This window comes from Clinocottus analis, unplaced genomic scaffold (genome assembly GCF_023055335.1).
Source record: "Clinocottus analis isolate CAN_PGR_092001 unplaced genomic scaffold, fCliAna1.0.p SCAF_25, whole genome shotgun sequence".
In the NCBI taxonomy this organism is placed as follows: Eukaryota; Metazoa; Chordata; class Actinopteri; order Perciformes; family Cottidae; genus Clinocottus; species Clinocottus analis.
In genome coordinates, this window is record NW_027175987.1 from 5,381,701 (window position 1) to 5,408,022 (window position 26,322).

At 40.0% G+C, this 26,322-nt stretch overlaps 2 protein-coding genes across 6 annotated transcripts in view; one reads left to right on the forward strand and one right to left on the reverse strand.

Moving 5' to 3' along the window:
- Positions 1 to 657: 657 nt before the first annotated feature.
- Positions 658 to 4,791, reverse strand: LOC137794658 (putative dual specificity tyrosine-phosphorylation-regulated kinase 3 homolog). 3 transcript variants are annotated; one of them, XM_068591584.1, is made up of 10 exons: positions 4,683 to 4,722; positions 4,232 to 4,293; positions 3,312 to 3,485; positions 3,014 to 3,199; positions 2,744 to 2,919; positions 2,530 to 2,653; positions 2,296 to 2,415; positions 1,951 to 2,043; positions 980 to 1,853; positions 658 to 931 (listed from the first exon to the last, which is right to left on the reverse strand). In XM_068591584.1, the coding sequence occupies exons 1-10, from the start codon at positions 4,705 to 4,707 to the stop codon at positions 696 to 698; spliced, it is 2,070 nt and encodes a 689-aa protein (XP_068447685.1). In that variant the 5' UTR covers positions 4,708 to 4,722; the 3' UTR covers positions 658 to 695. The 3 variants fall into 3 exon arrangements, with proteins under 3 accessions (XP_068447685.1, XP_068447684.1, XP_068447686.1); XM_068591583.1 differs by having other exon boundaries at positions 658 to 1,853; XM_068591585.1 differs by lacking the exon at positions 4,232 to 4,293 and having other exon boundaries at positions 658 to 1,853; positions 3,312 to 3,487; positions 4,683 to 4,791.
- Positions 4,792 to 13,010: 8,219 nt separating this feature from the next.
- Positions 13,011 to 26,322, forward strand: part of pex5la (peroxisomal biogenesis factor 5-like a) — an 85,296-nt gene continuing 71,984 nt past the window's right edge. For all 3 annotated transcript variants that reach the window (XM_068591551.1, XM_068591552.1, XM_068591553.1), the window contains exon 1: positions 13,011 to 13,494. In XM_068591551.1, the coding sequence (XP_068447652.1) occupies positions 13,474 to 13,494 (21 nt within the window). In that variant the 5' untranslated portion in view covers positions 13,011 to 13,473. The remainder of the gene's footprint in view (positions 13,495 to 26,322) is intronic.

Consider the following 26,322-nt stretch of genomic DNA (forward strand, 5'->3'; position numbering starts at 1 on the left):
CAGTAAAAAGGAGGAGTTAATTGAAAATAATGAACGTAACTTTTTCAGATCATTGAATTTGTGATTTCACAATAACTTTGCTGCCTCCTGTGCACACATCTCTGAACAATAATTAGTGAGTTAATTGTAAATGATATACTATCTGAAAAACATAACACGTTTCCTGCACTTTCAAATTGGTAGAAGAGATATGCAAAACCTCTGGAAAACATATTGAGGGACAACCCTCCGTTTTTCCTATCTTTCTATCACGGTACTGTCAAAAGCCTTTGCAGCTGCAGGGTAAGCTGTGGTGAGCTGGAACAATGGCTACCAATATTCCATTCGGTTTTACGGCAGAAAAAAAGTGCAAATACAAAATCAGACGTGCTTACTCACCTCTAATATAACAATTTTGCTTTGTCTCAACCTTAACTGCGGGGTCTTTTACAAAATGAGACGTGTACACAGCATCTTTTGTGTCTATGTTGGTAAGGGGATTGGCTAATCCCTTGCTGATTTAATTCCAAGTGAAAAGTTTCTAACTGACTTGAACTGGTTATGCTCTTCTGACAACGCAACTGGTGTTTTGTAAATTTCATCTGTTTTTCTCATTCAAAGTAAAAAAAACAAGTAACCTTACAAGTCATTTATGACATTTTGTTCATTTTACAAGCATTAGGAAAACAATGGACAAAGTAATTTATTACACAAAATCAATTCTCGACATTTGGCGTTAAACAGACGTTAAACATCCTGCTGAAGAATCTTCTGACCCTTTTTGCATGTCCGTTTCTGAAGCCGGTGGCCAAAACTTTATCAGAGCCGGCGTGGATGTCAGCGTAGTCAGATGGACTATAGACTCCAGCCTTGTCAAATTTGGTCATGGACAGCGCGGTTGAAGCTCTGTCAGTTGTGCCTGTTGTACCTTCAGCAGCTGTAACTGTTGTACCTTTAGCAGCTGTAACTGTTGTACCTTTAGCAGCTGTAACTGTTGTACCTTTAGCAGCTGTGACTGTTGTACCTTCACAAGCTGTGACTGTTGAACTTTCAGCAGCTGTGACTGTTGTACCTTCAGCAGCGGTGCCTGTTGTACCTTCATAAGCTGTGACTGTTGTACTTTCAGCAGCTGTGACTGTTGTACTTTCAGCAGCTGTGACCGTTGTACCTTCATAAGCTGTGACTGTTGTACCTTCAGCAGCTGTGACTGTTGTATCTGCATCAGCTGTGGCTGTTGTACCTTCGGAAACTGTGACAGTTGTACCTTCAACAGCTGTGACTGTTGTATCTTTGTCAGCTGTGGCTGTTGTACCTTCATAAGCTGTGGCTGTTGTACCTTCGTCAGGTGGAACAGCGTCATACAGATCAGTCGTCACAGGGGCGGCCGAAGCCTCGGTAAGAGCAGTGGAGGCTGGAGCTTCATCATCACTAGCTGAACTAGCAGCAGTATCTGTGGATCGTTCGTACGAGGCACCGGCCTCTGGGTATCCGTCAATGGGAGCTAAAACGGCTCTCTCAGACTCACTTGTTAAAGTTTCAGGGTCAGCGGTGGTGCTGTCCGAGGCCTCATAACCAGCTGAAACGTCATTATTAACGGAGGTCAATGTGGGAACGTCCCCTGAATGGGCTTGCGCTGCAACAGCGACACCAACTGAGGCGTCATTGGAGCAAACAGCAGGTACGTCTTCAACATCCAAGCCACTTGATTCGGCAGCAACAGGGGATATGACTTCCCCAACATACAGGGTCTGGGTTATAAACGGGTGCTGGAGAGCAACACTTGCCAGTATTCTTTTCTGAGGATTCATGCAAAGCATCGCACGCAGAAGGTGGACAAACACAATCTTATTCTCAAAGTACTCTTCTGGGATCAGCTGCATTTGGAAACACGGTCAAACATGGTTTAAATTAATACACTGCAGAGCGTTACCTCGCTGTTACCTATTTATAGTAAAAGAAGAGGCCACCTACCATCTCCAGGTCATGCAGACAGTTGAACCTAGATGAGCTGCCTATATGTTTTTGTGCCGGGAAGCCAGTTGCGGCCTTGTACTCCTCAACCGTCTAAAATAATGAGAATATATTTGAGACATGCTTCTTTAACAATTGCATTTAGAAAATCAGGACGCTTTATATAAAACAATGTCTACTATGCATATTAACATACACATACTTGTAATGCTTTATAATGCTTATAGCATTGTACAATTATAGTCACATACAATCATGAACATTCATAATATTTGATTTCAAAGGACATTATTATGATTATGCTAATGTGCTCAGCTTGATGCAGTGCAATATAGTGTGACGTACTTTGAGTCTCCATGCCGGCGTTGTAGAGTCCTGGTTCGGGCTGAAATAGAGCTGGGTGTGGACGCCCTCACTTAGGAGTGAGTCCTCCAGCTCACCCAACGTTTCCACCATAGTTTTCACCTGGATAAAGAATATATTTACATGGAGTTACAACCGCCATAAAAAAAGTTGAGTTTCTGTTACTGTTTGTAAATACAAAGCAGTATCCCAATCCATGCGTAGCAGATGACATACCTGGTAATACTGGCACCGCTGAGGGAATGGCAGGCTGCCGAGGAACATGGTCGCCAAAACTGCACCCAGAGACCACATGTCTACAGCTTCTGAGATAGGAAGGCCCAGAATTACATCTGGAGACCTGAGGGCGGGAGACAAGCATCTATAATTAGAATGATAACCATGGTGGCACTAAGTCAGAAAGATAGAAAACAACGAATGAAAAACCCACCTGTATGCAACAGGCTGCATGATAACGCCTCGCTGGACTTCAGCGGCTGCGATGGCGCAACCAAAGCCAATGAGTTGGACGTTGAGGGGCATTTCCCTCTTCAACATGATGTTTTGCGGTTTGATATTGGCATGAATGACACCGGCAGCCTTCAGAGACTGCAGCCCATTGAGAAGCTGCAGAGGAGGAAGCAGAAATAGACACGCAAAATGAGCGTTAGAAATGCAAGACAACATGTTAGCATTGCTAGGTGCGAGAGTAGTCAGGTACCTGTTGCGCGATGGTTCTGATTTCTCGAAGAGAGAGACGGTTGCCGTGTTTCTCCTTCAGAAACTCGTGCAGATTCTTGGACAACATTTCAAAGGCAAGACAAGTGTGCCCCTTGTGTTCAAAGTCCTCATATAACCACACAGTGTTTTCTGGATCAAGACCACGGATCTTTTTCAGCATGGCCAGCTGGGTAGAAAACAGAAAATATCAGGTGGGTTGACACAGCTTTGTAACAGTTAATGCTCTCAGTAGAAGGCCTTTTCATTGAACAAGTTACTCAAAGACAAAAATGACGTACCTCTTTTTTGGACCCAAAGGAACCGGTGGCCCTCTTCTTGAAGATCTTAATAGCCACACTGATTTTGGTTTTGGCATTTTTGTATTTGGCAACATTGCTAAAGCAGCCGGCGAACAGCTGATACTGCAGCTCCCACACACCGAGCTCGCCTTGCAGCATGTCCCAGGTTTGTACCTCTAAGTCGTCAGGACAGTAGACGGAAATATGGGGTGAGAACATGTTAAGCCACATTAGTCAGACATTCAGTCCAGACACGGCTAAAACAACTATCCAGGCCTAACTAAAGCTACAAAAAACTATAATTTGTATATAATTTACAAATGATATAATCTGGCGCACTGATCTCTCATGTTGCTGGACAATCATAGGAGAAACGCATGGAAGAATTATGAGGATACGTCAAATTACCTGATTAGTAACAGTCCAGAAGATTTCCAGATCATTTAAATGATAATTCAAAAGCATTACATGGATAAGAAACATCTGCGACCATGCATTTAAAGTAGCCTGCATTACTGATCCTTTAGTATTTTATCATAGTATTGCTCCAAGTCAGTTGTTCCCTCAGAACTGTACTTCTTTTTGTTAAGATGAAGTTTCTTGAGTCTTTATGTTGATCTGTGTTTGTTGATAAAAAAAAACAAGCTCAAACACAAGACCTTCAACTCTATTTAGCTCAATTTGGCAACATGCACTTCCTGTCTCAAACTGATCTAATCCATCAGCTTTCCTGGTATTTATTTGATAAAATGAATCATTACTTATGGTGTCCATTTAAAACTGCAGACTCCTCCCTTTCAAGGTCACAGTTTACTGTACAAAAGCCCGCTGGCTCGGCTAACATTAACTAAAACTAGTCCGAACTTGATAGCTTAACATATACAGTAGGATCTGGACTTTCCTCCTTCAAGCGCTCTCACCTGTTTGACTGGAGGTCCCAGTCGATTAAAAAAGTTAATAACCACTTTCCACCAATGCCCATCTAGGAGCAAAATCATTGTAATTAAGGCTACAAAGAAAAGTCACTCCTCCATTTTATTAAATTAAATTAACCAAGAAGAAATAAAAGGCCTTAAAATGAACAATATGTTATTTTGTTAATAAATAATTGAATGACTTATCTAACTATAGAAAAAGGAATTTCTGTATTAGTGTTGCTATAGCAATGAATTTAATGTTTATCTTTGAAATTCCGGATATTGATTAATTTGCTCAAAATAAATGTTCAAATCCATTTATCTAATCATCTTCTCTTAAAAACAGACAATGGTAGAAAAAAAAAAGCAAAAAAAAAGCGATTAGCTCTAAACGATTTTTAGATTGTAACAACAGTAACGGACTGTAACAACATATTCAACGTTGATTACATACCAGCCCGGAGGTGTGTCCTTCGCATATCTCGAGAACCGCTCATTGGATCTACTTTACACATGGAGGGTGTGTTGCTGAGGAAATGTTAAGTTTGGCGCCTTCTTTGAATTTCGAATAAACAAGTGACAGCACTCTGTGCAGAAGAGGGGGAGGGGCTTCAGGGTTCTACTCGCTTAATTGTGCGATCACACCGAAAGAGCGCATTATTGCGCGTGCTACTACTTAATATGATAAACCCTGACAACTGTTTTTACGGAGAAAAGCCATGAAAAATCCCCCTTTCCGCCACCAAAAAAGCGAAGGAAGCGTATTTTCCACATGAAGCCGAGCTAGTAAACTCAGGCGAAAAAGCATTGAGAAAATTCTCAACTCTTTTGGTGTAAATGCACACAAGGGTCGATCATGTCGTCAGCAGCAGGGCTTAGAGTTTAGGTTTAGAGGAGCTGTTTAACTAAGAGCTAAGCAATTAATTTATCGTTCCAGCAATTAATTAATTTATATTAAGCTGCATACAATTCAGTTTATTTTGTAGTCCAGAATCACAAATTACAAATTTTGCCGAAGAAGATTTACATTCTGTACACACATACAACATCCTTGTCCTAGGACCTCACATCGGATCAGGAAAAACTCCCCCAGAAGAAAAGAATGCACAGGGTGACCGCATTTATGGTTAATCTACAAGCACAACATGCAGCAGCAAAGCATAGTACAGAGCACGTTGTATCCATTTATACTGCCCCGCCATCAAAAGTGATAGTGCTTTGTGGTTTTAGTGTTTTCTTCCATGCTAGGAATAACAGAGCTCCCCTTTGGCATTAGCTGAAGATCCTTAATACAAATAAAAATAATCTATAATGCTGGTATAATTGACCTTACCACAAATAGTAAAGTGCATAGATAAAAGGAGAGGCACTGAGGGGTCAACATTGTTTGAAGATGCTCACAGCTCAGCTGGCTTGTGAATACAACCTGCTTATCGGCCACCAAACAACTAAATGCAGCAAAGGCAGGCAGCTGTATTTGCATTCTAAACAGTAACAATCAGCGGGTAGTGATATCAAAGCACTGCAGACCCCTTGATCTACTTTCATATTCATCAAGAAAATCCTGCATTGGCTGATAAATATAAATACTACTGCATATGAATACTCCTAGTTTGGTTAATTTAGAGCAGTTCAGATGACATACAAGTGTGTGTTTGCATTGGAGATTAATGGGATGTGTACACGTCTACTCATCAGAGGGAATATTTGAGAAACATGAATTATGAATCCTATGCAGTGCACAGAAAACCGCGGTAATGAAGCCGGCGGAACAACTGGATAGGCTACATATTTAAAGAGGCTTCTTCCTTTGTGCACATGTCATATGGGCATTAAAGATTTAGACGTTGTGATAGCCCAACATTAGACTGCAGGGTGAAAGGTTGTACATGAGGGTATTATTTGTCCGGTATTATCCGGCTGGTGCTTGCGAGAAACCAGAGCTGGCAGGACAAGGCCGCCATGAGGTGACGGGAAATTTAAGCTATACTTTGAAGTGTCCATAATATCACTGCAAACACTTCACAATATCCTACATTTTAAATGTTGCACATTTATGATGTGCTGAGTGTATTCATTGTATGTGGCAGTATTAATTGCTGCAAACTTCAAACGTCTATAATCACACTAGAAAAATAATTACATTTTTTTTCAAATCATAAAACCTTGGCAAAGGTAGCTGAACTCCCCAAAAACTACAGCTTCAAGATTTTCCTTCAACTTAGTTTTTGTGTAATTAGACATTCCTTCTTGAATGGGACACATCTAAGGCTACACCATCATGTGTATCTGCTAAATTAACTTTATGTGATCCTTATCCTGTCTGTGGTGTCAGGCTACAGACGTGAATCAGGCTATAATTTACCAGTAGAGAGAATGAGGCCAACGCATGCTGTTTAATTCTCCAAAACATCAATGTTAACCAAGACCCAGCTCACTACAGACGCTGATAGAAGAAACAGTATACCACTGAAAGAGCCCGCTTGTAATTAAAGCACTGAAAGAACATGTCAACCTCTGATGAGGTAAGCTTTAATATCCACTTACTGCTGGGTGTCTAGATCACTGGGAGCAGCTCACCTCTTAGTTTTGGGTCCACATGTAATGTTTTGATAAGCCAGCTTTGACTGGTCATACGTGGAGATTTCTTTGTGCCTCTTGAGACAAAGAAAACAATGGTGAATCCAAGAAATCCATTGGTACTAAAAGAAATCAAACAAAAATAAGGGGTCATTTGTTCGTACATCTCATTCGGCATGAGGCCATTGAGTGAGTCTGTTCTTTTTTTCTGGTACTTCAAAACAAATAAGGCTTAATTTTTCTCTTCTCAACTATGATAGCAAATTGAATGCAAATTTACCACTTATTCAAAGGGTTTTATATTGTGATCCGTGAGAGAATTCCTAAACCTCATCCCTGTTCCTGGCAATACTTGAAACACTGAGAGGGATGTTCAACTAACATTACATTGTTCTGAATGAAAGATATTCTGTTCATATTAGCTGTATATCTATGGAGGCTAGCGGCCCACCGCTCTGACTAATATATCTCAACAAATATGTGAAAGATAAGTAGAGGCGAGAAAATGAATCCTGCTGACTTTAATGATCCCCTGACTTTTCATCTAGAGCCACCATGAGCTTGACTTTTTGTTTTTTAGTGAAATATCTCAACAACTATTGGATGGAATGCAGTGAAATTTTAAATAGGCGATCATCTGGTTCTAAATGTAATTTTGTCCAAATACCTTAAGAACTGACTCGACTTTCGCATTAGCAATAGCTTTACTTTCTATTTCGGGCTAATGAGAACATGATCACATACATGCTCAACTAACATGGTGAACTTCATACCTGCAAAACATCAACCTCGAAATGCAATATCATTGTGCACAATATATCATTCTGATGTCAGCATTTAGCGCACATGCAGAGAAGCTAGCATGGCTAGACTTTGTATCAGTTCCCTATGTTTCCAGAAAAACTGACGTTTCGCATTCATATTTGATGGCACATAAGAGGCACAAACTGGGGCAAACTAAGACACCTAGTATTATAATTGATTGTGACTTAACATTGACATATTTAGTAACAATAGTAATATCATCACACTGCCTTCACTAGAAGCTGGTGTATTCCTTACCAAAGGCCAAGAGTTTTTTGAATCGTGTTTGTTAGAGTGTAAACTGGTGAAAAATGTCTGCCGCTCTAGATCATTTGACATAATTTGTTTGCTCTATTAACTTTTTGTCATTCTTCTCCTCAGCTCTGTTTTGCTCGGTCACCGTTAACGACTTGTCCTCCAAACAGCAGATTAGGTGTTAGCGTGGTAGTTCCTCTGTGTGCTAAATCAAAATAAATCACATTTTGTCTGAGGGGACCTGATGGAGCATGTCGTTTTCAGGTGTTGTGTTTGGAGGAAAAGTCACATAAAACTGCACTGAGACCAAACAGATAGAAGTGCACAAATCTTCTCTGTGATGCTCAATTCATTATTGTTTATCAAGCAGAAAGACACATTATTCCTCTTCTGAACAAACAATCAACACTCAGTTCCTCTAATCGGGTTGTTTGTGAAAACACACACACTTCCAGATTGCTGGGTCACACTGACTGAAGGTCTGAGCCGTCTCAAGCAACCAACGCATGGCGGTGATGTCACTGCGCTCTATTGCACCCAGGAAATAAACACACAATACCCGGACGAACAAATGGTAGAAAACACAAGACGAAATGAAATGTGGTAAAGAATTGTGTTTACAGTCTGTGACATGTGGCTTGTGGGAAAATGGCAGTTACGGACTGAGCAGCATGCTTCACTGTAAGAGATGTGTGACAGAACTTATAATAGGCACCACTTTGGAGGTACAAAGTGCTTTGTACTCTTTGCTGTATGCTATATTGGGCAGTGAACTGTGCAGCAGCCACCTAGCAATATCCCAGGAACTATTTTACATCAAACATTCAACCAAACTTCACAAGATATTGTACTTTCCCCATATGTTCAGGCGTAATACATTTTTGTCCTCGACGTAAAGCAACTGTGACGTCACACGATGTACCTATTAACCATTAGATGACAAATTACATGAAATGGAGATTTCAATTTTTAATCAGCAAATTTGTCTGTTGGATTTGATATATGTCTGCTATTAATGGGCCCGCAAAATGTGAGAACTCGGCTATTTTTGTTCTCATTCATAATATGCAGGCACTACTTCATTTGAAATACTGTGAAGCCTGAAATCAGAAGCTATTTCAGAAATGGGCATTACCATCTGTGATGCCGTTTTGAATGCTGACTTGTAATGATTGGATAATGATGGAGTGAACACGTGTCACAAGCACATAGAGCCTGTATTAGAAAAAGGTCCGTAAAGAAAATCTATACAAGCGTATCAATTATTTTACTTATCATATACTTATCATTCATAATTATTACTCATCTGAAGTGGCACTACACACATGACTCTTGAGGTGGGATTAACTCATCAAAGTTCTTCAGTGAAGCCTAAGTGTCTTCATTCAAACTTAATTCACACCGTGTAGTGTCTCTGCTTTCATCACTGGCTAATGAAAACCTCACATTTGGTGATTTGAATAAGTCACACAGATTTGTTTTTTAATAAGCTGTAAAAAAAAAATTTTTAAAAGTGCAGTGACAACAGAAGATGGCTGTGATGCAAGTAAACTGCAATTTTCTATACATCAGGTGATTTTCTGACAATGTATTTGTACAAAAGCAAAATGTTGTGGTCTATATTTCCTCTTGCATAATATAAAGTTTGCCACTTGTATTCTATCTCAATAACAATGTGCTCATTCATACTGCAATTTTGAATTTTTTTGTCAAGATTATAGAGCCCATGTGGCATAATAGAGACATAAGAAGGAATGACCAATGACTATAATTATGATTATTTTATATTTAATGTCCTGCCCAGCATCAATTAAACCTCAGTGGCTCTCTCTTTCAGCTGGTACATTTCAAAGGAATATTTAAATTTGAATGAGATCAGTTGTCCATCAGAGCGCGCAGGATGTCTGGTCCTTTGTACAGAGGAGTAATTCCCCTCTTCTCAACATTGATTATGTTCTCCTTGTGCCTGTCAACACAAGGAGATTGATGGCTGACGGAAAATAAACAACGAAAAATAGATTCAAAGAGCCAGCGTGTGCACGTCTGTCATCTCAAATCAGCTGAGTGTATAATCATTATTCATTGATAAAACATGTGAAAGCAAATATGGAAAAATCTTTTGACACAGCCTGGCAAATCTATTTGTGTGTTTGTGGTGTTGACTATACGCACAAACACAAGGGCAAATAATCATGCTGACTTTAATGCCTGGAGGGTGGGTTTGTTTTCATCTCATGAGACATGAAGAATATCAAAACACTGCGGGGTTGGAAGGGCTGTTGCGTTCCTGTTGTTGCACAACACATAATACTGAGCGTTTAAAGTTTGTGTGGCTGCTACAAAGCACAGTGTGTCACTTTAAATGCACATAAACTCCGAAAGTGCCGATGACCTGTGGATCCAGGTTAGTTTTCAGCCGACGTAAAAACAGAATAATAGGACTTGTTTCTTGATAAGTGGCGACGAAGCATTTTATATAGAGAGAAAACTGCACTCCTTGATATTAGATCATTTTATCTGTTGACAGCATAATTGGTTACTACTTACCGGCATCTGAAACAGGCAATGTTAGAAGTTGCCTCATGCAGCTATAATTCACTAAACCAGTAAAACAAAGCTCTGTTTAGTTCTATAACATCTGACCTGAGAAATTGACCTCGAATCGTAGTTGAGAGAACAGTTTAGTTGTATCGGAATGTACACAACAGAGTTGGGCCTAATTGTAACTTCTTCTTCTTGCTCTCTGATTGGTTAAAAAAACCTATTGCTCCATCAAGTTATTCCATCACCGCAACAACACGCTCCTGTTACTACATGCTGCTCAACATCAGGAGAATACGTCCCCTGCTCACACAGAAGGCGGCACAGGTTTTGGTCCAGGCTCTGACGATCTCCCGCCTTGACTACTGTAACTCCCTCCTGGCAGGTTTACCTGCCAATGCAACTCGACCTCTACAGCTCATCCAGAACACAGCAGCTCGACTGATCTTCAACCTCCGAAATTCACTCACACTACTGCGCGATCTTCACTGGCTAGCGGTGGCCGCCCGCATCCGCTTCAAAACATTGGTACTTGCGTACCGTGCTACAAACAGATCGGGTCCGACCTACATCCAGGACATGGTAAAACCGTACACACCAGCTCGTTCGCTCCACTCAGCTTCAGCAAATCAGCTGGTTGCTCCGTCGCTGCGAACTAAATACTCAACAAAGTCATGACTGTTTGCAGTCCTGGCTCCTCGAAGGTGGAATGAGCTCCCCATTGACATCAGGGCAGCAGAAAGCGTCTACATCTTCCGCCGCAAACTAAAAACTCATCTCTCTCGACTACACCTTGAATAAAGACAGTAGTAGCAGCACTTTAGCAGCACTTAGATTGCTCTTATTGACAGCACTTTGTAGTTTGGCTTTATTGAAGAAATTGTACTCTCTTGATTCTTGTTGTTCTTAGTTCGTACTCACGGTTGAAGGCACTTATTGTGCCTTCAACCGTTAAGTCGCTTTGGATAAAAGCATCAACTAAATGACATGTAATGTAATCAAGTTGAAATTTGTTTTTATCGCAAAAGTTTTGTGAGGTCCAAATAGGCCATGAGCGTAACAACTGCCCTTACCCCACATCTAACTTCGAACGAGACCCTCACTTTGATCTGTAAAGTTTCCTGACTGCAACTTGCATGGTTGTGATGTTGTCTTATAGACAAAATCTGCCAGACAGACAATTCAACAAAACCTGGCAGAATAGGCATACTCAATACCGCCTCTGTTAGTTTCTGCAATAGCTAGCCTGACCAGGACCAGTGAAAACAACACGAGCATTGCTGTTGAGGCTGGTAGCACTCCAAAGCACTGACAACGTGGAAGAGGGCATCTCTGTGTACAATCTGCCACATAGTTCCTGACACAATATCTGGTGTTGTTGTATGTTAATCCATCTATTTATTCATGTAATTTAGGAGTCTCTTATATCAGGCTGGATTAGTCTGGAACATATTTGGAAAAACTGAAGTTTGCATCAGCGTGGTGGGTTTCCACAACAAGCCGGACTTTGGAGAGAAGATGAAAAATATCCCATTTTGTTCAAACTTTATGAATAATGTTTAAATATATAGTTTTTATTGCATATAGTTAGAAAGGATGATACATTGTGTTTGCCAACACATGGCTGATGTTGAAGTACCTCCAGTCATACTCAGATAATTTGCTCTAGTTCTCTAACATAATTACCTGGAAATTATTTGACTTGCAGTTTTGGTTACATAATTGTTTCTCCCACTAATTAGACAATTGGGAACAACAGCTAATTTGCTGTTTGCATGCACACATCACACTTTTTCAGATGTGCGTGCTGTACACAGTTTGCTTTTAACATTTTCTCGGGAAATTGCACAACATGTTGCAAAATAATTGAGCAAAGGAAACATATGTTCCAACAATTGAAATTCATGGAAGCCCATTTCCGCCACAAAAAAAGTCATAATTAGAAGATAAAAAGTCATAGTTATGAGATAAAAAGTTATGAGATAGTAAGTGCTCAAGCGCTGCTTGCGTTGTCTTCACATGTCTCTTCATCACCTGGTCTGACCCCCAAACTATGCAAGCAGAGCATGCACACTTACTATCTCATAATTCTGACTTTATCTCATAGTTATGTCATTTTATCTCATAATTACTTCATTTTATCTCATAATTTTGACTTTTTATCTCCTAATTATGCCATTTTATCTCATAACATTGACTTTATTATTTCATAATTATGACTTTTTATCTCATAATTATGACTTTATTATTTCGTAATTACGGACATGGGCTTTCATAGAAATTTGCCAAAATATGATCTAAAGAAAAAAAATATTCTTAAGTACCTTGAATAAACGTCCTAAGTGCTTTTTACTGGACACAAAGGAACACGACAGATGTACACTTCCAAAATAAATTTGGATTACATGGTGCGCGCCTTTTGGACACTTTCCATATGTGTTACCAGCGTGCGCCGATGTGTGAGTGAAATGTTCGTGTGTGCCTCCTTGTGGAGCACGTCAGCACTGGAGGAGGCACCAGAGGGCTGGGTTAGAGGGAGTAGTTTGCAAACGGGAAAGAGGAGCGCTCTATAAGACAAGAAGGAACCCCGAGGAGCGTCAAACGCATTTAGACCCGAGCCGATAGAGGAGGAGAGGAGAGAGGGAGACAGGAGCCAGAGACTCGAAGAGAGGGAGAGACGCGGGAAACGGCATTGCGTTCAGGGTTTAAGACTTAAATCGGCGTGATTTTGTTCCCACCCCCCACATGGACTCAAAAGGCTTATACTTGCCATAATCCAGCGTCAGCACAATTTGAGGAAAGCGAAAAGTGAGGTCCGACGCTGCACTCCGCTCGCGCCCGGCGCGCCTCGCTGTCACCGCGCACAGACATCCTGGAAGAGCGCAAAGTGTCCGCTTCAACGCCCGAGGAGAGGACAGCTCCTCCGGACCACCTGTCCAAAAAAAAAAACAACTCAACTTCAGCTTTTCATGTCAACACTTCCAGTCTGACTGTCTGCTTCACAAGTCTGGAAGAAATCCAAAGATCCGCTGACGGAGAGATCTGCGACCGACTGTGTGCTCAATATGTACCAGGGGCATTTACAGGTAAGAAGAGCATTCCCCCATGTGAACGAACTATTTTAGCTGTGATGGAGCAAATTAAGTGATGTGAACAGGGCGGACGAGCCAATGTCAAGGTTATTCTTTTATTTAAGGGATTTGAGGTAATAGAGAACAACCAACTATACTCTGGCAAGACAGACATGTTTGAAAACCCAACTGCTTTGAACAAATAGCTGACAAATTGCTAAAATGTATTGTAAGGGATGACCATGGAACTACACACGCATGTACTCTACTTCGTCAGCATAGCTTGCATCATTTACAGTAGTCAATGAGAAAATACAGTGAGCTGCCGTAGCGAGCCCCTGGCACGTGCAGGTGCATGTCAACCGTACAGGAGATACCCAATAGTCAGGGCAGCCTTGACACTTGGGGCAACCTCATTAGTTTCCTAAGTGCATGCTCACGTGACGCCACGCAATCGGACGTCAATTTCCACAAAGCAAACTACAGTGTGAACAATATAGTTTGTGTTGCATCATAGAGACTGCAACTCAACTCAGGCACCAACAATTGTGACAGCAGCATGTTTTAAACATGACAAGATGGCTAGACCCATGCAAAGCTTCATCTACAGTCGGCCTATGTAACTGATCTCCAGAACTCATAATCACACAGTTATTTGAACACAATTATCTTATTGTTCAAAACAATAATCTGTCCTCAATGGACAATGAAGCCTTTTCCTTTAAGAATCATTGATTGTTAGTTGTCAGAGAAACTTCAGCTCCCAGACAGTTGATTACATAATAAAAGACTACTCCTGAGTCAGTGCTCTGGAGCATTATAGACCAACATTTAATATTTCATGATATATTACTCAAGCAGCAGTATTCATGGAAAATGCATGAAAAGGCGGTCGGCAGCTGGTGTCTGGATTAACCCCGTTGTGTTTGTTAAGGGTCAATGAAAAGCCTATGACACTGAGTTATGGTATGAGAAGGCACACGATCAAAGAGTTAAACAGATTATATTTTAAGGACAGTTTTTCATGTTTCATCTCATATTGTTTCAACCATGTCACAGTGTATATGTTTTTCATCACATGCACGCGTCCAAACACTGAGCCTCATCTGAAACAAGATATGGCTCCTTCTCGCCCATTGCACAGGGCTAATTTAGCAGCACATGTCAGGCGAATGCAAAGCAGATGCTCTATCTGTCGGTAATGGATCTTTTGCCATGACACTCGTTTGTATAACTGATGGATTCATCTTGATGTTCACAACACTTTCTCCTTGAAGTCAAGTGTGCTTGTGCATATGAAATCAGGCCTGCCTGAATTTGCAAGTAATACAGCCAAAACTTTGTCAGAGAGTAGGACTAACATATTGCTTGTGTGGCGAATGGCTGCTTTGTTATATCATGACACGTACAAACATATGCAACATTTAAAATGTTCAAATGAACATGCAAATCTTCTGTATTTATTGTTTTAAATCTCGTCATGTACTTTGTGCAAAGGTTTTATTTCAAAAATACAAATGTAGGCGAGGCGCAATGCTTTCAGAACTCTTGGAAGAAGAACAGAATTAGCTTTTTCGTATGTTGCATGCATTTAATTTAAATCACAGCAAGACAGTAAAACATTACATGAATGTTAGGATCTTTTTTTCATATTTCACTGTGTGGATCTGACCTCTGAATGCAGGCTTCAGGCATAAATCAGTGAGAGTTGGAAGCCTGAGCTTGGAATTTTCAATGAAGCTCACGCTGTACACATTCTGTCGCTCATAATCAGAGCTATCCGATTTCTGCCTTAAAGTAGATAGACTTGTAAGTCCTTATTTATTAGGCTTTTATCATTGTCAGTAAGCAAGATAAGCTCAAAGTGTTGCTGCTCAGGGAGGAGTTGGCTGTGGGAGCAAGATAAGTCCTATCTCTTTTTAGTATTTTTAATTTGTTTACATTTTGATTTCTCGCTGACCTGGTGTGTTGATGTGTGTGGGTTAATGTGGTTGTATCACCCATGGAGAGTGAGGTATTTCCATAAGCACTCATAACATGTTTGCATAATTGCAACAGATCTGCACACAATGATACAATATTGATTAGATCAAGTTTCTCTGGCATGAGTTTCACAAACGCCTAATCTCGTCTTCATGGTCGGCCCGTGTAGATTTGGTTATATCGGAGCTTGGCAGAAACATGCTGGACCTGTCTTCGACTTCTCCAATCATGCTTTTTTTTTTAATCTTAAAAGTCTCACAGACATGTGTGAAAAAAGATATAGATATTAAGTACAAATGTTTGTTGCATGACACAAAGTGTGTCCGTTTGTGCGAGCAGAAGATCACCTCACAGTAACAAGTGTTGGAAATGATTGATGCAGTTAAAGAAAAGAAAAGTGTGGATGTCAGCCTCAATGATTCAGCACTGCTTTGAATCTTTGTCAGAAAAAAAACCTACAAGAGAGTCAATGTACCGTGTATTTCATCTCTCTGATGTACTACATATAACAAAGATCTCAAGCCTGAGATGGCGCTTCACCATTTCATTTAACATAGATTGCAAAGCAATTGTTGTTGTGGCTTCACTGCTTTGGTATTTATGTTTACAGTGAATCTGATTATGGAAACCCTTGTACTGGAAGTATAAAATACATCCTAGATGAATGGAAGTGATGCTCCAAGGCCTTTCGATATTTGCTCTGTTAAGCATATCATGATTACATAATGTGATTACAATATTCCAACTTCCCCGGGGAAGAACTTGGATGGATGCAGTCATTGATCAGAAGTAGATCAAGTCTCATAAAATCTTGTTTGCTCACACTATCTTTTCATTATGCTGTCAATATGTTTATGGTGTTTGGTTTGCTGGTTGAAAAATAATATGTTTGGAGGTTATCCTCCACAGCTCTGCGAGAGTAAATAGGCCACTGATACAATATAAAAATCGCTGAGTTGTTCAGAATCAGTTTTCTCTATTGCATATTCTGTGTTCTGTTCTGTTTGGTGGATATTTCTGGCAACCTAGTGCATCCCTTTGTGTTCACATCCAAAGCCCTGATAGATTAGTGTCACTGGAATTCACATTCCCCTCCTAACTTGACTTTATAGACACTTCAAAATGCATTTAAATAGCATAATCAGATGAGGTTTGCCAAATGCAAAATAACTTGTTATAAATTCTAATCCTTTAAAATATTCCAATAATCAACCATCAGGCAGTAAACACAACACAGCAATCCAAAGACAAGTCAACAGGGCATCACAATATCAACAGGAGTCTATGCAAGCATGCACCTCGTGCGACAATACGAGCATTTATCAATTATAGTTTTACATCGGGTCCATCAGACCACCATTCGTGAGCTCTGGTTTAAGTCTACTAAAGTGGGACTTAAAGGGTTTTCTCAAGACTTCTCCCACAGCGGAGGTGGTCAGCTACAGTCATGACAAAGGGTCTAAAACTTTTCCCACAGAGACAGTTTTAAAGTCTGCTTGATTTAATGAACCATGGTCTTGATTAAGAGTGATTTAATAGGCCTGACTATTTCAGGAGCCAGGATAATGAGTGAAATCAGGTGGTATCCGGCTGGAACCAAAGCTCTACAGACAGCGCTGCTCTCCTTGTTGGAGATGTGCCGTAAGAAAGGAAAGTTCAAGTCTACATGACAGATAAAGCTCATCAGTCACTCGATTTTGTAGAAGAGCTTCATAAGTTCTTTACGAAATGAGGAAATGTTAACTAGAGGAAGACATATTTTCTCACCAAAGTATAATTACAAAGAAACGAGCAGACGAGAGCAGACAAACGGCAAAAAAGTAAAGTTGATCTGTTTCACAAACTGTTCATGCTTATGCAATTTGAGCTGAAACATTCACATGCGACGTTATTTGACCCTGCTTGTAGTATTGTGTGTCTCTTTTGCTGACTAAACTAAATGAACAACCTAAAGGATTTGCATTGTGCCATGGTGCTCACCAAGATGGCTGGCATCCAGTCCCCCGTTTCTGGCAAGGGGATCTCTCCTTCCCTGGTTGGTTAGTTGAGGCTCGACAGAGGCTTTGAGCAGCTTCTGGAGCTCATAAAGCAGAAAAGAGGGACTAAGAGGGATTCAAGCATACATCAGCAGCAGTTGTGCTATAAGCTGATTGAGGGGTTGTTCTTTTTGTACACATAGCATGGGAATTTTTTTTTCTTCCATTCACTGTCATCTCTGTCCTGCTAACAGCCGCCCATCCATCCTCTAAAATCAGTAAAAGTGAAGAAATTAACATTGGGTCATATGTGGGTGAATAAGATGAAATATGGAGCTGGAGATGAAGGCAATTCAAAAGTGAAAGAAGGAATAAAAGGCATACTGTGTTGCCATGGTACTTAGACAATATTTAGTTTATGTTTATTTATTTTGTTGATATTTTATGTAAACTTTAATCAAGTCCTCAATCGTCTTTTCAATTTGCACTTGATGAATTATTTCTGTCTGACTGAGATGATGAGATGACCTCCTGTGTCTCTCACACATGGTGCCACAGTTCATTATAGCCCAGCTTTGACAGTAGGAGTGTGTGTCTGTGTGCAGGTCGGTCTGTGAGATACACCACTCTTCCCTATTTGAAAATCAAATCCACGCTTAGAATCCTGATTTAATGTTGACAAAATTCACTCAAACTTGAGAGTTGTGATAGGATTGAAATGATGAGATTGGGCTGTCTGCGTACTCATGTCCTATTGTTGTGCGTCTCACAAAGCAGACTGTCAGAAATGTCCACTTGTCGGGCACTAATAAGGTTGTGTTCTTAGACTGATAACATAGACTTGTTTACATCTTCAAATGCATTTAGATGATGATTCATGAACCCAAAGTGAAGCATGTATTCATTAAAGTGAAGCTGAAAAGAAAATATTTGTCACTGAAAATATCATGTTGATCTTATGTGACCAATATTCACTATCTATGAATTAAAATATGCTTTACTTTATACCTCAATATTCAGTTTAATATATTCTTTATAGTCCAAAATGTAATTTCCTATTAATAACATTGCACTGGTTATTGGCTGATCACTGATGCTCTGTTAAAGGTTAACACAATCAAATTGGAGCAACTCTATTCTATTATTGATTGTTGTGGTTTGAGCCAATTATAGATTTTCTCTGAAAGCCGCTCATCAATAAGACTGACAATCAGACACAATCTTTCAGGATTAAAATATATTAAACCTTCTCAAAGCTCTCGCAAAAAAGGCAAAAACAGACAATTCAAACCACGAATACATCAGCTTTAGGAAATGTTATCAACAAGGTTGTCAACTAACAACTAAGGTACACTTTATTTTCACATTGATCCCACCCAACATCTAAAGATACTTGCCTCCAGGCCTAACAGCCTTACTGCCAGAAACCTTGTAGCTTTAGCATGAGGTGGAGAAAAGGATGAAATTTGATGTATGACACATTACAAATCCTACATATCTCATTTTAATGAAAAGTTATTGCTGTAACCATCGACAAGATCCCCAGTCTGTCAATCACAATCTGCCTACAGAGGGTGTTTGTCTCAGGAAAAAATAATGCTCCACAGTAAACCTTTTAATTTTTATATTTTATACAAAATATAAAAAGTGTGACTTCGACATTTGAGAAGGTTTTATATTTTTCAATTGTTGTCTTGGCGGCTTTATTATTAGACTGTCTATTACATTTTTCATAATGTTTTTATTCCCGTGTTACGGATGTGTAGCTTTTTGCCTGCTCAAAAGATAAATAATGGCGTCATGTATGTCCGACTCGTGCTTCTTATTTTATGCTCAAATAGACATGTGCCTTTGTGTTTTGACAGAAAGGGTGACAGGATAAGTGTTGTCTCTACACCATGGCAGAAAAGCAGCTCGCAAGCCTTACACAGCATTATGAGTCTCAAACTGAATGTCATGGGACTGTCTCTGCCTGAACTACAGACTCTCTCTCACAAACAAACACACACACACACACACACACAAAATGTCAACACAATGTTTCAGGCTTTCTCAAACAAGACGCCTGCATGTGAGATGGGATATAATCAATGTGAAGCACCCACATTCACAGCTTCACAGCTCTACATCATTCTCTCTGTTGGTAGATTTCCTCTGGGTGTCTTTGCGCTCCAAGTCAGTTAACACGGCAGCCCCACATGGAGAGTCCCCTGAGCTACTGTACAAAGCCACAGTTTTCCTCCCACAAAAGTAGGACAAGCCTCAGCATCTTTGTTAGTGGGAGCAGAGGGCTGTACAGAAGAAAGGGTAGCCCATCCATCTCTCTCGCCCAACCCATTCATTACAGTCATTCTCCAACTGGGAATTAATTTGCTCCAGAAACCATTTGTCTCAGCGGTGGAGTAGAGAGAGCATGTGTTTGGTCCCCTGGGGAGATATGAGCTATCATGGATGAGAACAGTTGATAAACAAATATGCAGTTCACTGTGGCAGATGTGAGCGGCACTTTCACTTCTCAGTAATTAGTTGGAGCCGACCCTCATCTGATATGTTACTAGATACATACGTAGGCTGTGACCTCACATGCGAACTGAAAAAGATTATTTAACTGTTCTTCTTGACCTGTACTTAAATGCTTCTTCCTCTGCTCATAATAGAAATAATAAATCGATATCCGCGACTAATATGGGTCCCTCTGGTGAGGCCCGCCTCACAGTTTGAATACCTCTCTGCGGAAGGGCCACCAGGGGTTTGACATTTTGTCTCAACATGTAGTATTCAGGTATAATTTGCCTTGCAATTTGGTAATCATGTTTCCCACACGCACAACTGATGCGCACATGCTTCTATATGTACTGCCATCGTGGGCAAGAGTTCTTCACATGCACATGAGAACAGATGAGGGTGATTCACTGACAATAGGAGAGAGAGCTTCTTTGTTTTTTTCCATTGGGCTGAATAAAAAGAAAAAAGACAGTTTGACAAGAAAAAAAAACAAGGATGGGGAATACATCACATTCGTACAGTACACAAAACAAGTGCCCAGTTTACTTTACTAGCTCATGGACAGTCACTTGCAGTAAGGACAGGACGATGGACTTTAAGTCACTTTAATGACCCTCGGAGCCAAGTGGAAACCATACATTAGTCTTTAGTCTTCTTGCTTGATAAACGATCAAAACCATTAAACGAGTAGCAAAAGTGTTCCTGTTTTTCTAATAATCAACTTTGAATCTATTTATATTTACAATGATTTTCTTTTAGAAAGAAAAGGTATGACATGCAGCAAAGGTGCCGAGGCCGGAATGAAACCCGGCAAAATGCAGTTATGTGACAACCACTCGGTTATAAATGCTTGTAAATTGAATCACATTAACAATCTGTCTAATTCATGTAATTTTCTGTTGCTTAATCACTTTCTAGTTTATAAACAGATACACACCCATGCATGCTATGCTTCTCTCTCTTGTGCTTTTCAGAACGCAGCAGCTACAGTAAGCTGATAGTGAGAACAGATTCACACACGAGAAGTCAGGTATATCGAAAGGCAGTTGCCACGTAGGAAACGCATGAAAGACTTTTCTTCATCGTGCCTCATTCTCGTCACTGTTTTGCTCGGATAATCTGTTTCGCACCTCAAGCAAGAGCATCACTTGATTTGCTGACTGCCGACATCCTGCTTCTGGATTTGAACCTGACAACTCAATCTTCACCCTCAGCCCTACACAATAGCTCTTCCTCTCTGAGTCGCTGATCTTGTCAGATAATTGCGGGAGAACCCTTTCCAAAAACCAAGGTCTGCATAGTATCATACCAATTAGCGTGGACCCAAAAATACCAATTATGTCCTTTTTATGATCGCCACTAATGACAATTTCAACACTCTCCGTCACAGCCCTTTACTTATGACCAAGCGCTACCCGACAGCTTACAGTAGGGAAAAGCAAGCTGTGTACAAAAGTCTAAATAATGGAATGTAAACTGAAGCTTCTCTAATTCCCCTTCAATTAATTTCAAGAGCTTTTTGCCGCATGAACCAATAATTTGTCCCTCCAAAGCTCTCTTGTGTAAGGCTTGAGTGGAAATAGGAATCTTTGATGTTATTTGTACGCGCTGAGTGAGGGATGAAATGTGGAAGATAATGATGCTGTGGCTGAAAGATTTAACTATTTGCATAGACAGTCAGAATATTTGAGAAAAATGAGCTTGTTTAGTGTTTTGAGGTGGATGGAGTTACAGCGGGCAGGATGGGCACGTCGAGTTACCACGTACCTTGAAGTTTATTTCAAATCCAGCGTAGTGCATTTCAGTGTCTGCACCATAACTTCCTGTTGGAGATAGTCTGTTGGGTGAAAGGGAATTGCATTGAATTTCTATAAATACTTGCAAGACATGCAGTTAATGAATTCGCTGGCAGAAGTTGAGGGCTAGGCTGCAGAGCGGAGCACAGGGAGTGTACAGATGGGATGTATGCAGAGTTCAAGGGTACACCAGCAGAGAGGTCTAAAGGCACGAAGGTTTCGTGAGCAGAGCAGGACCGACTCCTTTCCTGGAGCGGCCCCACAGGCCTCAATCTTACTTTGACTGCATATGTATCTCAGATCATGCTTGTTCATGCAGAAAATACTTGCATGCTACTGTGTGCACGTGTACATGCAGATGTGTACCTACACACAAGTCTAGGTAACAAAGCATGGCGCTGATGTGTGATTAATTTTTCTCCACATGACGGGGGCTGTAGCAGTGCGCCGGGGAAGAGGTCGAAGGCTCTGCTCTCCTCTGACTTCCCTCCATACATGCAGGAAATGAACAACGATTTTTGGCAGCCTGGGGAACGATGATACATTTCATGCAAGCATCAAATATGGCATGTCATCTCCTGAGGACAATTTACCTTTCTAAAATCACCTTTGTGCTTTAAATGGTACTAGACTCAAAATATTTTCTTACATAACTTTCAACACAGTTGTCCGACTTGATTGATATTGATTGTCTTGTAGAGTAATTCTGTCTGAGATATATGCTGCATTAGTTGGAAGTTGAGTTGTTTTATTAAGAGATTCTCATTGAGAGATTTTCTTGTTAACAAGACAAACCTGAAAACGAATTACATGACAAAAATGATTAATATATCTATAAACACTCCAAATTGACTCTCTACTTTGTTTGAATAATAGACACAGTGTTAACTTATTTGATGAATTCAGAGCAAAACATGAAATGAGCTGCTGTACTATGCTGTACATAAATTTCACATCCATATAGAGAGTGAGCGAGGGATATGAAAATGGGGAGAAAAGTAAAGTAACAATGGGACCGAATTCACAGTGGGAACAACTACCCTGAAAGAGATGAACAAATGTTTCAATATGATGTGACATTCTAGTTATTTGGTAAGAAATGTGTTGAGGATGTCAAAAGACAAAGCAAAACATAGATATATCTCCCTATATGCCCTTGTTTAAATAGGTACGCTTTTATTTCTACAACCCACATCTCTTGTGGCCAGATGAATGTTGTTCCATTGTTTCTTCCAATTTGTTGCTTTCTCAGCATAATCCATCACTGACAGAGACAATGAGACAGTTGGTGTTTCTATGTGTCGATGACTGTGTCTGTGTGTCAGATAGAGGCTTGCTGGCTGTGTGAACGTCTATTTCAAGTAATATAGATACAATAGATCGTTGGTATGTTGGCCTGTTTATGTTTTCTATCGGTGTGTGGTATGATTGTGTTGGATCATCCCACATAGATTGATTAAATGCTATTAAATATATATTTTTTAATAAATGCTTTTTTCCTCTACATGACAGTGTGAAACTACTCAGAGATACTGTAAATAATGTCAAACTTTGGAAACCACAGTTTCTCAGGCTGTGATGACAATTTACCTAATTTCCTGGATGGCAGTTTCATCTAGGTGGCCAGAAATTTTGGAAAATAAGCAAGATGTCTTCAAATGTAAGTGGGCAATATTCTACAATCATTAAAAATGAAGAGAAAAATGTTTTCCTTCTGCAAAAGTGTCACAAAAAGAAAGAAGTGGCACAAAAATGGCACAGTTGGAAGGACGCTGTGGCTGTACACATTCATGATGTATTTATACTTCTGCGTTTATGTCTGTGTTCAGGGTTTACGTTGTACCTACCAGAGGTCGACCGATAGTTAACTTTTAATGGCAATATAATAACAATAGTCTGCAGCATGAGCAAGCTGATCACTGACCCAGACACAAAACACACTGTCTTTGTCTCTGTCTTTGTCATGATGCACTCACTAGGCTCTTAACCATCACAACTAAATACCTGACCTAAACCTCTCTCTGACTTATACTTCTCTAATAGATAAAACTCGTTAAAACTAACTTTGAACCCCACTGCGTAGCAAGTACAAGAACATGCGCACACACACACACACACACACACGCACAGTCGCTTTGACATCTGCTCTCTCGGCGAAGAGAGGGCATTTTCTTTTATTAGAAAGTCACTGGTTTTAACCTCTGGACTGCCTGCGAAAAGTAATGAGTGAGGACTTAGGAAGGTTTTTTTTACACATTTGAAAACTCTCACCAAGGTGAAGTTGAGCAAGGTGTGTAACTCCCACCTGGTCCAGTAGTGACATACAATAGAGGACAGTGGTTGTACTTGGAAACTCCCAGAAGGGAATGTGTGCAAACAATTTAGGCAATGCCCTTTCTTTGAGTATACTGTATTTTTTTTAAATTTTTATTCATCTATACACCTCAGCACAGATTCTGGCACGTTTCCTGTTGTTTGTCATCATTATCGGAGCACTAAAACCTCACTAGAATCAGAAACGTTATACTTTCATGTAGAAACCAACAACGTTTCATTAGCCATGGCCGCAATAAAAACTATTAGTGCTCATTAATGCCCAGCTGTGTGAGAAAGTGATGTGGCACAATCATGAAAGCCAAGGAAACGGACGCACCAACCCACACCGTGAGCTGCACTATACATACGTCTCTTGGTGGATGAATGAAAAAATAACTCTCGGTCCAGATAATGACTCCCGATTCACTTCTATTTCTGGTAACTGTAATTCATCTCGACAGATGGTCATCAAATGATGTAAAGGTACCTATAATACTTTTCTTCTTTTTGTCAATATATTATATATTATCTTTAAATAAATGGAAGGAATATAATCCTGATTCACTCAAGTTCATTTAGAGACTTTACTAAATACGATTTATCTTGTTCCAGCTTATAAAAGATAAGCGAGCGGTTGAGAAAAGAGTTGCATGTTCGTGGTACTTGAAGCAGCCAGTGAAATGTTTTGTTCAGGCTTGGCAACTGCTTAGTTTTCAGCTAAAAAGAAAGCAATAAATCTATACAGTCCGATGTAGAGGTCTTAGAAAATACTTGGGCTCGATTAGGTGCAGTCAGACAGTGAAACATAGTTCTGCTCAGAATGTTTAAAATGGCTTTTCTAGTCATTAAAGTAATGCACAGATCACATTTAGGGCTGGACCAAAGAGTTCAAAGCTTCATTCATAACATTGACATCCAAATTTTAAATCACTATTTGAAAGCTGCATAGTCTATTCATTCGGTTTGAACCCGATATTTCAGCATATTTGAAAATAAAGATTAAGCTACACTCAGCAGTGTTTCCTCTATATTCCTTCTGCAGCACAGCATCACGATCATTAATAGCCTGTGCGCTTGTGTTTCATTGAGTGTGGAGCTTAAAGGCGGGCTAGATTGAACATGTTATGTTTGATGGAACAGCTTTTCTCAAACACACACACACACACACACACACGGTGCAGAGGAGAGACAGGTGAGATGAAGATGACATTGTTGGCACCGCTTATAAGCAAGGGAATAGTATTATCCCAATTGTAAAGCTAGATTGCAGTGGTGGTAGGATTATTTCCAGCGAGCAAATAGAAGCTGGGATATCAGCTTCATTCTCTGCTCAGGTAGACAATACTCCACTTTATCTAGATATAGCAATTAGTTATTTGCTGCTCTATCAATGCTCTGAATGTTGTATATTGTTCCTTGACGGGGATGATGACATAAAATATGACAACAGATTTTACTACCCAAATTTCAAATCTTCAATAGAATGTAGTGTTTATCATGATAAATACAAAGAGTTTCAAATTAGAGTGAAATCCATTTTTTTTCTTTCATATCGTTGCTTGAAGTTGGAAATGTCTCTTCATGAGTTTAGATGACAAAGACCAATCTAGAGCGTAACCTTTCTACTTTCAACATTTCTCCATACCTACTCCACTCCCTCACCTTACACACCTCAAGAATGCTATCACGTCAATTAAAGCCTATCCTGCAGCTTTCATATACTCCAGGGTAGTTCGACAGGCTGCCAAAGAAAAGGTCAGTCACAGCTGTAACAATGGTGCAAGGGGAAAGAAAGACACAAAGATAAGAGTGTTGTTGCTGGGAAGGACCAACTGACACAGATGAAGAGCAGGTCAGATTAGTGTGCTTTTACAGCAGAATGGGAATTATCACGAGGAACGGTGAGACTTCTTTCTTTCTTGTACCTTTAAAGGAGTATAACAGATTGAACAAACACTTTTCAAACGGCTTACAGTAAAGTTAAATATGGAAAATTTGAATTTAGATAAGTTCACTTGGTTTGGGTAAAGTTTTTGTCAAAAATAATTCAGTCTGGTGGTGGAATGACTGACAGCCATATATCCATTATGATAACATGACAAAAATACATACATACATAAATAGCTAGCAAAATTGCTGATCAACTAATCAATACATTTACTTATAATTTTCTCAATGTACAGAGTTAGGAGGATACACTGACATTCATGCATGATGATTCTTGTCCTACTTTGCGTGCACAGATCCTCTTAACTTGTTTTTGAAAA